Source organism: Stegodyphus dumicola, chromosome 7, assembly GCF_044657685.1.
Source record: "Stegodyphus dumicola isolate Sdum_Otavi_A_Nest chromosome 7, ASM4465768v1".
In the NCBI taxonomy this organism is placed as follows: Eukaryota; Metazoa; Arthropoda; class Arachnida; order Araneae; family Eresidae; genus Stegodyphus; species Stegodyphus dumicola.
This window is the reverse complement of record NC_140774.1, coordinates 99,597,917-99,613,112: the sequence shown is the minus strand read 5'-3', so window position 1 is coordinate 99,613,112 and position 15,196 is coordinate 99,597,917. Positions and strand designations below refer to the sequence as shown.

The window sequence follows — 15,196 nt, the reverse complement described above, 5'->3', positions numbered from 1 at the left end:
AAAACTAGTCTTCTATAGATGTTTAAAAAATTGACATCTGATTGCACAAAATTATTATATTAATGCACTTGGCTTGGATCAGTAGTCGACAACAACACGCCTGCGAAGCAATTTTAAAGCATCCACTGCTCAAATCTCTAAGTTCTAAATTTAAGTATCTGGACAACAAACAGTTCTAATTGTAATGATTTGTGGTAAAATTTCTGGTTTTATTTTCACCATTTTAACAACTGTACATTTTGATAAAAATTGAATCTTAGCGATGTCTAAATGAATGACTAGATCATGAAGAGTCAACCTAGTCCTTACTGCTCACTAGTGGGGGATTTAAGCTTTCACAATGGGCGGTGGAGGTTTTTGTCTGATAACGATTAAGGAAGATCAAAACACGCATGGTTGATATATACACACCCCTTAAAATTTAGTTCTCTACTTGCCCATTTCCCTTTGTGCAGTGCTATCCTTCCGTATATTTATATGGCTTTGTTGTTTATTATTAATGAATTTTCTGACTATTAAAAGTTGAATATTTTAAATTGTAGTATAAATAAATGCATAAATTTAACTATATATTCTAAACCTCAATTTAAAAACTTCTTTGCACTTGTGCTAAATTAAATTACTGAGAAAAGATGGGCGGTATAGAAATTTTACTGCCTACAAAAAGGGCATAGGTATAAAAGGTTGACTATCCCTGGACTAAATGAATCAATTTTCGACTGCTAGAAATATCTAATTCTGCATGCAGTGAACTATTTTCTATTTCCGTTATCCTCATATACTTTGTCCAACCATGGTATGTAACACTTATATCTGTAATTTGCCTTCCCCCACCCTTGGTTAGCAGCATTTGAATGTTGCAACTTTAACAATCCACATAAACTAATTCTATTTCATTTTGATAATATCATAATAATCTATTTTGATGCAATTATTTATTTATTTTTATGATTACTGTAGCCTACCTAATTCCTACATTTCTAAAATACGCCCTCCTAATAAAAAAAGTTGTTGACTTCAGCATTATAGTATTAATAATTTATCAAACAAATATTATTCCAAAATAAACACAAACAATTTCCTTTCTTTAGTTATTTAAGTATAAATAAATATAAGTTTTTAATTTAATTAAAAAGTACTGAATTAATCAGTTTATATAGCATGCTATGCCCATATATACATACAAAATACCCATATATACATATATATATATATATGTATATATATGTAATATAAACAGTAAGTCAGAAGTAATTGAAGAGCAGGAGGAGAAATTTTGATGGCTTAGTAGTGTTGATCCATAATAATGACTAGGAAATTGGAGGGGAAAGCGGATTTAATCTTCAGTTTTATTTTAGCAAACATATTGCGTTGACAATCAAGTCGGCACATTAATTGTGCCTATTCCAAGAGATTTTACATTTTAGATAAATTTGCAATAAGAAAGAAAGCAAAGCAGTCAAACAGCCACGTAGCTAGGCCAAAGCGTGAAAATCAGGATGAGATCTCAAGTCAGACTGAGTTAGTTTCGGTTCGCAAAGCATTCTCATTGGATAGTTAATATTGCTGTAAAATTATTATTGGCAGTTTTAGTTCCGTTTACATCACCAGAATTACGTAAGAGTCATATGACATAGATTTTTCTCGAAATATAGCAATTCAGAGAAGGGTTACTATCTTTAGAATAGAAGGGAAATTAATTTACGCTGCTAATTTAATCTTTTACTTTTTCTTACATATTCCCCTCCTTCAAGAAGAAAAAGGCGTAGCGACAGAGAAGCCTTTTTAAAGAGAAAGCGTTAAAGCACCAGCAAATGAAAAAAGAACATAAATTATAAAATTTTGATCCTGTAAAGTAAAATTTATAAATATCAATTCTTTAAAATAATTTTTTAAATTTTAGAGTCCTATTGAATTTTTAAGCATTTCAGTCCAAAAGTCTCTTTGCTTGAGTGTTAACATAATCATAATTCTTCAGGGAAGGTTCTTGTTATCACAGAATATCCCAAAAGAAACTTATACATAATCATTACTTATAATTAAATGTAATGCACATAAATAGTTATGATACTAATTTCAATATTGATAAATTATATTTTAACAAAATAAATATAGGAGTAGCAGTTTCAGAAATTTTGGTTTCACCGTTATTATCTTTCATTTACAAGTCCTGATTTTACCAAACTGGAAGGCCTCGTAATACTTCTAAACAAACATATCCATCAATAGGGTTGTCCTCTTGAGCTAACCAGTGTTTTCTCTGCACTGGTTCTATTCTCTGCCTTAACTAGACTGCAGTCTGTCTGCTTCTTTCTTGCTACAAAATTATCAAAAATGTAAGCCCTTTGGAACAGGCACATTTAATATGCCAACTTTTATGTACCCACAACATGTTGCTGATAATAAAACTGAAGATTTAATCTGCATTCGCCTCCAATTTCCTAGTCGTTATGGATCAACACTTATATGCCATCCAAATACCTGCTCCTGAATTTATTATAACTGATTCGAAAGGACACATGTCCTGGGCATTGGAATTCCTGTGGAAATGTCATTGCAGTATCTGCAATAACCAACCATCTCTTCAAATTTCCATGTGTAATGGAAATTCATAATGGATATCGAGTATCTGCAAGTCGAAAAATGATAGCGTCAGTAAAAACGAAGTGTATGGCCATAGGAAAAAAAAAAGCGTTTTACATCATCAAAGTGTGAGTCTGCTTCACAGAAAAATTATCATCGAAACTGTGGCTACGATTGTGAAAGCAAATTAGTTAATTAATGCCTTCATGTTCTAATCTTCAAGATATCTACTGCTCTGTCAATCTATGTGCTCAACCTGGAATCAGCAAGTCAACTACACCGAAGATTAAGGAACAATGCAATCTGCAACATTAACTGAAATAGATAATTTTATCTTAGCTTATACCGTTTGTTATACATTAAACGCGTATGTGTAAACGTATTATGCGCATGCGTAAACGCATTTATAGATCATTCCGGATTATGGACGTCCAGATTAAAGACTTTTGACTGTACTTCCTCTTCAATATAGAATAAAAACTACGCATCAACAGTGCTCCATCTTTTCCTTTCCTGTGCTTTTATTATAACATATATATATATATATATATATATATATATATATATATATATACCCATATATACTGCAAAGAGCTTCAATACAAAGACTACGTAGACGAATTTCATATACATATAGAATGAAATATTTATGTCTCAGGATGAAAATAATATACATTAGAATCAGAAATTCTGAAGAGTAACTGCATAAAGAAGACTACTACAGCAATTAGAAACTAGAAAACATATGGCTTCTGCATGTTTATGAACAAATTTGGTTGTCTTTTTATTAGTTAGTTATTAGATTTATAGGATGATAAAAAGCTATAGGGATAGCTATAGCGCCTAAGGGAAAAGATGCCTTTATGGAAACTCTCAAGGAAACTGGTTCATATTTACATTACTATGGGTAAAATTATGAAAATGTCTATGCATTCAGCTTGTTTCCCAGAATTTCGAATTAGGCCAAACTTCCAGTGTTCAGCAGTATTATTCATTCAGGCATTGGTATTATTTATGAACAGAAGTTATAAGATTTTAAAACATCTTAATCTCCACAAATAGGTACGATAAAAATTTATTATTTCTACATCGTTTCATTCAGCAGTTCAATAGCTACAGATAAGATTATAAACTTATGTTCAGTTATCATAACTAAATGAAACACAAATATAATAATAATGCTATAATGAAAAGTTGGCATACAGATATGAAAATAATACTTAAAAATATTTCATAGTAACAAACAAGGTGTTTTTTAAGTAAGTACAAAACGAGTAAAGAATACAATTATGATAGAAATAACACATATACACATAAAAAGAAGTTTGAAATGAAATTACTTAAAGCCGCCGTAAGTACTATTAATATGCATATTACTGTAATGTTGTTATTAACAAGAATGGAAGTTTATTGTGAAAATTAGAAAATAATGGGTTTTTTCATAATTGTTAACTTACATTATAAACCTTTTGAAAACTGGCACGTTTTAACTAGAAATTTTTTTAAAGTTTCAATCAAGCTGAATTTCTGCAGTTCCTTTAAATACCATTTAAGTATTGTTGCAATAATATGCTTTTATGTAACTTTGAAATCATATGCATCATTTCCAATGTAATATAAGATAGAAATATGGTTTGAAATGAAATTGCTTATTACAGCAATTTTTTCTCTTTATTCCATTTATCATTAACTTACTTTTTCAACAGTCTTTCTAGATGAAGAAATATGAGCTAAAGGCCATGCAAAAAAGAAATTAGGAGAAAATGGCCAGCCACACTGGAAGAGGAAAAAGTGTACATTAGAAATTACAATAATCATACAAAGCACCTAGATAAGAAAATTAAGCTTTAAATTATTTACATTCTAAACAGAATAATAGATATTTTCGAAAGTTAATAAAAGAGAATTTCACTACTAAAAAAGACCACTTTTTAATACTTAAATGCAGATATATGAAAACGTAATACTGGCTATATTACCATTTATAATATTTTACTTGCTCCTGGCTTACATTGCGTCTTACTCACTTTTGAAGTAATTGACTTTTAACTCTTGAATGATTTTTTAGCTACATTCCAGGCATTTTAATACATAAAATCTTTTAAACTTGAAAGGCACAACAAGTTTTTTACGAAATACAGCTGAAATTATATTTACTGCTGTCAAGTCTTTCCAGTAAATAATTAAAATAATTCCAATTTGCATTAAAACTGTATAATTTTTTTAAAAAAATATAAGAGTAAATCAATTTGATACATATTCCTTGTCTAAATTAAATAGCAGAAGCATGCTGTGAATCTGATTAAAGTAGTAAGATTGACAAAATAAAATCATTAAATTAACAAATATTATCTATGCTACAGCTTATGAAAAGTAAAGTATCATGTATTTAAAACAATCATGCTTTTATATTACTAATAAAACTTCATTGTGTATAAATATATAATTTACAGTATTTTTTTTATTAGTGGTATATACTTAGATTCCTATCTGTACTGAAAAGTTTCTAAGTATTGTGGGTCAGTTTATGAGAAGAACTACGAGGGGTGTTTTTTAAGTAAGGGCCGTTTGAAAATAAAAACCAAATGAAAGAAAATTTTCAAAAACCAAATTTATTTTCAGAGTCTACATATGTTTCTCTATTTTTCACCATAGTTGCCAAGTTTATTTAAACACTTATTATAACTTAGAGCTAGATTTTGAATACCCGTATCATAAAAACTTGCTGCCTGCTCCAATAACGAAGAGTTCACAGCCGTTTTAACGTCCTAGACTAAACACTTCAGGAAACCCGTTTGAAGAGTGCTTATGGTGAAGCGTAAGCAAATAATTGCTGTGAACACAGTAATTATTTATAAAGGAAATGCTTTCTAGAAATGTCAGATTCACTTTTTAATGATTTTCAGAAAAAGAGTGAAATTGTTGCTGAAATTCAAGATCAAAAATTATCTCGAAACACAGTGATGCGACGAATTTGAAAGGATGAGTGGGAATGCAAAAGAGCAGTTATATAATGATATTAACAGATGTTCCTGTTTTTCCCTTCAGTGTGATGAATTGACAGATATAAGTGACATGGCAAAATTACTTGTTTTCATTAGTATGGTTTTTAAGAATTTTACATCTAAAGAAGAATTGTTGGGTATGATTTCTTTGAAGGAAAGGACTAGAGGTTAGGACATATTCAAAGCCTTTAAAAACTTGCTTAGTGATTTGAAAGTAAAACTTTTTAAATTAGTCTCGATAAACAACGAATGGCGCAATTGCAGTGATAGGTAGCATAAATGGATTTATAGCCTTATTTTAAAAGGAAGATAAATTCCCTGCCTTTTTAAGCTATCAGTGCATAATTCACCAGCAAGTGTTGGTTAGCAAGAGACTAAACACAAAAGAGATAATGGACACAGCATTTAAAATTGTCAATTCAATTCGAGAAAGTTCCCTCAAACGACGTATCTTTCAACTGCAGCTCGATGAAGGCCAACCTGAATTATTACTACATACCAATGTCAGATGGCTTAGCATAGGTAAATTTTTGCAGCAATTTTGTGATTTATTGCCAGAAATTATAGATTTTCTTCACGAACAAGATGGAAACTGAAAATTTAAATGATGAAACTTGTCTTAGTGACAGCATTTCTTACTGATTTTACTTCAATATTAAGTCATTTAAATTTAGAATAACAAGGTAAAAATAAAACAGTAATTGATATGATCAGCTGCATAGATGCATATAAAACAAAATTAATTTTGCTTATAGAAGATCTGCAACAAAATAATCTGAATCATTTTTCAAATATAGCAGATAACCTACAAAAATATTAATTATAAGATCAACAAATATGTCGCGGAAATCCAAAAATTGAAGATTTTGAGATAAAAGATTCCAGAATTTTGAAAAAGTTAAAGAAATTGTGGAATTCATATCTTTTCCTTTTAAAAAAGATTTAAGTGTGAAACGCATTAGCCAAAAAATTTCAGACATATTTCATATGGATCAAAAGGCATTAGAAAATGAAATCATAATTTTACAAACTGACTTCATCTTACATGCCCGAAAATTTGAAGAGATTTTTGGAAATATGTTAACTGAGAAAAATATCCCAGTGTCACTAAATGTAGCGAATGATCTATTTTTCTTTCGGATCTACATACCTATGCGAATCGGCATTTTCATACTTGAAACTAATGAAGACTAAATAACATTCTGCCCCGACTGATTCCCATACTGAAGACTCATTATTATTATCATCTTTGTCAGAATATACACGTAATTATGATTCCTTGGTTAGGGACGTGCAAACTCAGTCTTCCCACTGATGTTAAAGCATCAAAATAAATTCTAAATCTGTCTTTATCTATACCTACTTTGAATTAATAAATAACTGTTAATAATTATCCATGTTCTTTTTTTTTCCCCTTTTAGTTTTTGGAATCCTTAAATAATTATTTTTTTTTTTATTTTTTTTATTTTATTTTTTTATTTTTATTTTTATTTTATGTAGGTAGATAAACCTTATATCTGTATTTCAGTATGAGGTGTACTCAGCAAACTAGTGATAGATTAGAAAAAAGTGAGCCATGTTATTCTTTCATGATAAATTCCCCTGGCCCAGAAAAATGCGAAAGTGAAATACTGAATTCAAATTATCAGCCATAATGTGCATTTTTATAACTTTTCATATTAACGAGCAAATAGTACAACAACTTATACATGGCAGTAAATAAAAAAAAATAAATTGCATTTTAAGTTAGTAAACATCTGTCTTGAAAAAGCATAGGAAAGTCGAATTTTTTTAGGTAACGCATAAACGGATTGCTGCTATTAAAAGTTGTATCTATAAATTTATTTTCTTCATGAGCCTATATCTCGAAAACTTAATAAGTGATTTAAAAAATAAAAAATAGTTTTGAACATATATTTTACTATCTACACATATCTCTCTGGAACACACCTTATACTGAAACACAGTGTATAGACATTGTATATATTTTACACCCTTCTTTCCCCTTAGACTACACCTATGACAACGAGTCGATCGCGACACACTTTTAAAATAAAAATAGATCTTATATACAAAAATGTTGGCCACCCCTGGTATATACAACCAAATGGCCCTTACTTTAAAAACACGATACGTAGTAACACATTTATTATGAACATGTACCTACATTATAAGATGTTCTGAAGATAAAAATTTAGTATATTGGATCAATATATGTAATTCAAATGAAACTCAAATTTTTTCTTTCAAATGTGTATACATAAGAATATATATTAATAAAGCAAATTCCATATGTGAAAGAAGAAAAGAGTCAAATACATGACCATAAAAATGGACATTAATAAGGCAAATTCCATGTATTATGAAACTTGCCTTATTCCTGTCTCAATTTGCAGTAGTTTTACACTTTTTTCCCTAGGAGATAATCATAAATTGAAATTAATAATTAAATTTAAAACAAGTATTTTAAAGTAAAAATTCTTAAATGACTGAAATGGACTAAAAAAATATAGTAATGAAACCAAGCGCTTAAACTGCTTAGGATTGAAATTTCCTGGAAATCAGAAGATCGCACTTAGCGACGTTGTTGTCCTAAAAATGTAGTTAAACTTTTACTTTTATTTCCAATTAAAATTTACAACTTTTGCTCTCATATTAGTTTTCTGTTTTGGTTCTAGAATCACTTTTTCAGGTTATGGGCACCAGGCATGCTCTAAGTGAGCAAAAAAATTTAGAAAGAATGTGGAGATGAAAGTTAGTGGTAAATATTCAGCAAATTAGTTTGCAAAAATGGAAACTGCAAAGATATCAGTTAAGCCATTATGCGGAAAAAGTGATTGGCCTATTTGGAAATATCGAATTAAGTTTGTAATAAGTTATCATGAAGATGCTTTAGAAGTAGTGGAAGGAAAATTGAAAAAAAAAAAAACAAAAACAAAAAAACAGTGGTGTCTGATCAAGCCGCTGCCAAAGAGATTTGAAAGAAATACAGAGATGACGTGAAGGTTTTAATAAAGCCAATAATTGCGCTATGACTGAAGGTACTTTACAAAAGGTAATGAGATTTGACAGCACAAGAGAAACTTGGCTCGAACTTCACAAAATAGTCAAAGATTCATGCGATAACCAACTTTATAATACAGTAGAAGTCCAGAAATCCGCAAAGATTTCTGGTTTCGGATTCTAGTGTTAGAATTACTGTTGCTTTAAAATTTTAACAGCTTTTCTTTATTTTTCCGTACATCATACACAATCGTGTTGTAATTCCATACCATTCTGCTATAAATCGAGCACCTGCCTCCATCTTTTGTATAATTTGCACTTTTTGCATTACCGTCAATGCAACGTGTTTATGTTTTTCAACGTTGCAAGCAGTAAAATCATGAATGCATTTCTTATCTGTCATTGTATTAAAAAAAGCTGGAATTTAAAATATTCTTAATTTATACACAAAATACCCGGATTAAAAAAAAGGCAGCACTAAACAATCTCATGAAATAACAAAGCTCAGAAAATACAACATGAATCGTGAGCTTGAACGAAGAGTTGAGTGAATCGTCTGCTTTTTTACCTCGACGCAGATTAGAGAAAAAAAAAACTTTTATCTTATTTTTTTTTAACTTTTTTATGTCAATAATTTGGTATTTCCGTTATGACTCATTCGGTAAGTATTTTTTCTTCGATAGTCCGTACTCCATGTTGCAGCTTCTGGAACCTATAAACTGAATGTTTACATTTTGAAAGGCAAAGTGGATTGCAGGAGTTGGTGGATTTCAGGTCGGCGGATTTTCGGTATTTGACAGTATATGTTTACGGTTCTTCAAATTCAGGTTGACAAATGATGTCAAATGATGATAGGTCATCTATCAAAATTGAAAAATTTAAGGAATGAACTGAACAGTGGACTTGAAAATAAGGAACAAAACAGACTCCCAGAGATGCTGCTAATTTACAAAATACTGGATACTCTTCTTCCCAATTATCGTACTTTCAAATCGAGTTGGTTACTGCTTAGTGATGAAAAGAGAACTCTAGATGAATTAACTGCACGATTGTGCACCCATGAAAGAGAATTAAAGAAAAATTCAAATTATATAGAAACTTTAAATCAGGAAGTGTTGATAGCAAATTCAAAATCTAAGCAGAAATCAGCTCTTAACAAGAAAAACAACTGCAAGTGCAATTATTGCCACCAGAGAGAGCATTGGGTCAGAACATGCAAGAAATGGATAGCTGATGGAAACCTAGTCTACATACAGGGCCAAACAAAAAAGGTGAGGATAGTGTTACTGCAAATATAGCACTCCTAGCTGTAGATGAGGCAGTACTTTCTGCTGAGACAAATTCTGATAATTGGTTTATTGACAATGGAGCCTCAAAAGTCAATAGCAGCCACTACTTTATAGACTTTGAAAATGTTGAGCTTCCCCATAGCATCACTGTAGCAGATGGGACTTTTGTAACTTTTTCTCTTAGTTTATTATTATTGTTCTTTTCTTTTTTATTATTATTGACAAGGAGAAGTGTTAAATTAGGTTTAAAAAAAACAAGAAAGAAATCAAATAATAATGCATAATTTAGTTAATAAGTCCTGGCAACTGTGAGTGTTGTTATTGTCAGGAGATCGTGCTTAGTGATGCTGTTGTTCTAAAGATGTAGTTAAACTTTTGCTTTTATTTCCAATTAAAATTTACAACTTTTACTCTCCTATTAGTTTTCTTTTTTGGCTTTAGAATCACTTTTTCAAAGACAAGCCTATCATAACTTTACCATTATGATGACAGCAGATATATATGTGTGTGTGTGTGTAATATAAAAAATATGATGGAAATTTATTAACAAATTAAAATCTAATTGGAACAAATTGGCAATAGACCTTTAAATTACTAATTTCTAATTAAAGCACAGTCCCTCCAAGGTATCTGCAATTTCCTTGCAGTAAACTTTTGGCCAATTGCTTCTCAGGATTAAAACAAAACTTTCCAAGCTTAACTAGTACCACAACCTGACTACACATCCTTTTTCACTATTTCGGCTTCCTGCTGGCAATGTGTCGCTTGGCCTCTGTTAACTATTCCTTATTGAGATGTAATTGAATATCTAAAACTGTAGGGTGTTCTACCAGTTAAAAAGATACTATGCAAAGAAATTCGTCATCCAGAAATAAATAATGTTTAGCTACAAAGCTTGTTATGCCTTTTCCAAAATTCCATCCATTCATCCTTTACACCACGAAAAGTACTAGTAACCTCGGCACTCCTCAACGTATCGAGGATAGTTATTCCAGTAACAATTGCCAACGTCAGTGATAAAGCAAAAATCATTAAAGACAAAGTGGTTGCAGCATGTGCTCCAGTGACCTGCATTAAACGAAACAGTTACTCTTCAGAAACTGTCTCTTTGGAGAGCCTTTTATCAGAGCTATAGCAGAATGCCTAACTAAGCAATGAAGAAAGAAATGCAGCAGAACATGGCATTCAAGAGTTTCGAGATGTTTTCTCCCGCTCATCTTCTAATGTAGGTCGAACCGATTTGGCTCAGCACAGAATTGATACGGAGATAATCCACCAGTCATGCAATATCCAAGACGTCTCCTGGCAAGTAAACAGGAAGAGGTAGGAAAACTTCAAAAGGACATGCAAGAAAGCAGTACCTTCAAGCCTTCAGCAAGTTCTTGGGTCTTTCCTATCATTCTGGTAAGAAAGAAGTATGGTTAAACTAGATTTTGCGTTGACTATCAATGGTTGAATGAGGTTACAAAGAAGGACAGCACCTCTCTTCTTAAAACTGACAATATTCTGGACACACTTTCTGGAAGCAAGTGGTTTCGATGCTTGATTTAAAGACTTGATATTGACAGGTAGAGATACACCCTGATGACCGAGAAAAGAAGGCATCAAGGACTTCAACAGTTCAAAGTAATGCCATTTGGATTATGTAACTTGCCAGCAACATTCGAACACCTCATGAAGACCATGTGGAGAGTTCTTTCTTACGAAACCTGTCTGATATCATTATCATCAAGAAGAGTTTTGAAGAACATCTGAAAAATCTTAGAAAGGTGCTTCAGGAACAGAAAGAGCCAATCTAAAGTAGAGTCCTGCTAGATGTAAACTATTCAGACAGGAAACGACTTATTTTGGACATGACATCTCTGCTAAAAGCAGATCCAGAAAAAGTGTCAGCAGTTAAAGATTGGAGATGCCCTGAAAATGTCCATCAGCTAGGAAGTTTTTTGGGACTTTGCACTTAGTATAGGAGATTTGTGAATGACTTTTCTTCCATCACTAGATCCCTTCATAAGCTGATAGAGAACAAGCAAAAGTACTTGCGGACAAAAGAATGCAAGGATGCATTTAACAGCCTGGAGGCAGCTTTAAAATCTGATCCAATCTTGACGTATCCTTAACTCAATAAACCATTAATTCTTAACAGATGTGAACAATGAGAGTGTCGGTGCTGTTTTGTCCCAGCAAATAAATGCTCAAGAACGTGTCATAGCATACTGGATTAAGTGTCCATCTAAACACTGTGTCACCAGGAAAGTATTACTCATGATAGTTAAAGCCGTAGAACATGTCCATCATTATAGTTATGGCGTAAAATTCCTGCTCAGCACAGATCATGCATCTTTGACATGGCCTTTAAATTTCGAGAATCCTTAAGGTCAAATAGTCAGATGAATACTAAGACTCCAGGAATATGACATGACTATCCATTATCGAAAGTGATTATTGCATGGAAACGTCAATGCCCTGTCTAGAAGACCCTGATCAGAAAGCTACTGATACTGTTCCAGGGTCGAAGCAAAATACGAGATGCTTACTTCGGTCACACAACAAGTTACAACTTCAACATCGGCTGATCATGACCTATGGAGTGACGAAGTCAGGAAAGACCAGTTGGAGGATAGCAACATTAAAGCCATAATTGATTTAATGGAATCTTCAAACAGGAAAACTACCTTGCAAGGACATTTCGATCTATAGACCTATGAGAAAACAATACTGGGCTCTCGGGGACTCATTCCATATTTGAAGCAGCACCTTGTAGTGGAAATTTGAATTGGATAATGGAATGGCATTCTGATGGTAGCTGATACTTCGAAAGATACCGGATTCCAGACATCCTTAAAGAATTACATAAGTCCTACAAGAGGCCACTTCGGAATAATGAAGATTTTGCCGAGAATTTGAGAGCACTTCTACTGGAATAATGCAAGGACTGACATGCAAAAAATAGAGTCAATAATGCAATGCTTGAGCAAGTGGAAAAGGACCGAAAAAGGTAACCATGAGAAGCTACAATGTTAAAATACACTATCGCCTTTTGAACATATCATCTTTGTTATCCCGGAATCTCAGCTACAAACTGCTGATGGCAAAAAATACATCCTTGTTGTCTCTGATTACTTCGCAAAGTGGCCTGAAGATTATCCTATTCCTGATCAGGAGGCTGTCATGGTAACAGAGTTAATGATACAGCTCTGGATTTCTAGGTTCGGAGTGAATCTTCAGTTATATTCTGTTCAAGGAAGAAGTTTTACCTCGACTGTAATTTAAGAACTCTGCAAGCTACTCAGCATCGAGAAAATCCAAATGACAACTTTATATTCCCAGTCAGACAGCATAGTAGAAAGGTTTAATCGAACCATCCTTAATAACCTCTCAATGGTAATTTCCAGATGCCAACAGGACTGGGACAAGAATTTATCTCTCTCCTTTTTTTTCTGGCTTATCACCATTCTATCCACAAGACTACCGGCTATACTTCATCCTAGATGTTCTTCAGTCATGACCTTTGTCTGTCTTGTGATCTCTTCTTTGCAGATGCAGCTTTATCACTTGAGGAGTACATCCAAGATCTCCAAGGATGGCTTGAAGTGATGCACAATTTTGTGCGTAAGCGAGTAATTTGGCGATGAAGAAGAATGAAGGCTCGATACAACATGACAGCTACAGGACATCGATTCAAAGAAGGTGACAAGGTGTGGATGTGGAATTCAATTCAATGGAAAAGACTCTCTCCTGAATTACAGTCACCTTGGGATGGTCCTTACAAGTCCTAAAGAGGCTGAACAAAACCATAGTTTGGATCCGGAAGCCATTGAATTCTAAGCCTTAAGTCGTTCATTATTACAGGCTAGCCCCTTACTATGGCCATAGTATGCATTCCCCATAGTGTATAAAATATAAGTATTATACTAAAACTATGGTCTTATTTGTTTCTAAATTTGTATATTTGCCACTAATTTATTTAGTATTTTATTTTTTTATGTTATTTAATGAAATTATTGTTTAAATATTGCATTGAATGGTGTTCGTTGGTGGTCTAAGAAAACTGACTGTCATAGGAAGCATGTAAATGCTGCTAGACGTAGATTTCAGAGAGAAAGCAACAGTATTCTTAAAGATATGTATAAAATTAAGTGCATTGAGTTGTGACATAATTATAAGCCTAAATTAACTAATGCAAAGCTTGACTCATGGAAAAATTTTCTCTCAACTATTAATGTTCATGATGTCTTGATATATATATATATATATATAAGTATGAGGTTAAGACCAATTTTGTGAAAAGGATTGAGATTTCGGGAATCAAACTTCCGGATGGTACTCTTACTTCGAGTTTGAATTATACAATTGTTGCTATTATGAGAAAGAATTTCCCAAGAGATAATGTGCGTGATGATAGGAATTTTCATAGAACTAAGCATACTGAGTCATAGGGCCTTTATATTTCATTTATGGACTGTCAGTTCTCTACTTCAGAAGTTAACAGTGTTATTAAAAATCTCAGGCTGGTTTTCAGATCTAAACTCAAATGACTTTTGTTTCTCCCTGATAGTTTATCAAGAATACTGTTTGCCTTTGTTCTCCAGGATTTTCATCACCAAATCATTGATGTTCTGGTCAACTGTGATATACACTGCCCTCCAAAAGTTAAGAAACAGGATGTTTTTCAAAGCTTGCCATTACAAAAATGTCAGTAACATTTAAATTCACAGTTCATATGCATGATAGTAATGAAGTTTAAGAAAATATATGCAAAACAATAGCTACCACTTTAATTTTATAGAAATGAATACTTATATAGAAGTTATAGAAAAAACACAAAAATTGTAATATTTGTTCACGAGTGTTGATCTTCAGTTCTTATTACAGTTTCATGGACAATATCCAGGAAAGTCTATCAATGTCCACGAGAAGTCGTTTACCCGATTTGTTGAGGTGGTGGGCAATCGGATGGATGGAAATCTCACAAGCTGATGTTGCTAGACGTCCAAATGTCTCTCGTAGTGTGGTCCATTGACTAAATTGGAATTAGTTTGTGTCCAAGGATTCTATGTTTAGAAGACATGTTCTAGGCAGACCTAGAGTTATAACACCTGCAGGAGACTGTTATTTAACTCTTTTGGCCCGAAGGAGTAACATTAACTGTGCCTCAGCTCATGGCACATCATTTAGTGGCAACAGGAACAAGAATTTCAGCTACTACAGTGCACAGATGCCTGCACAATACAGGTCTGTATACAAGATGACCAGCTGTTTGTGGCACCTTGACCTGAGGACACAGAGGTGCCTGTTTATGTTGAGCAGGAGAACATG

At 32.5% G+C, this 15,196-nt stretch overlaps 1 protein-coding gene across 2 annotated transcripts in view; it reads right to left on the bottom strand.

Moving 5' to 3' along the window:
* LOC118183337 (methylcrotonoyl-CoA carboxylase beta chain, mitochondrial-like) overlaps positions 1 to 15,196 on the bottom strand; it is a 97,011-nt gene that overhangs the window by 18,084 nt on the left and 63,731 nt on the right. For both annotated transcript variants that reach the window (XM_035352841.2, XM_085820630.1), the window contains one exon: positions 4,279 to 4,359. In XM_035352841.2, the coding sequence (XP_035208732.1) occupies positions 4,279 to 4,359 (81 nt within the window). The remainder of the gene's footprint in view (positions 1 to 4,278; positions 4,360 to 15,196) is intronic.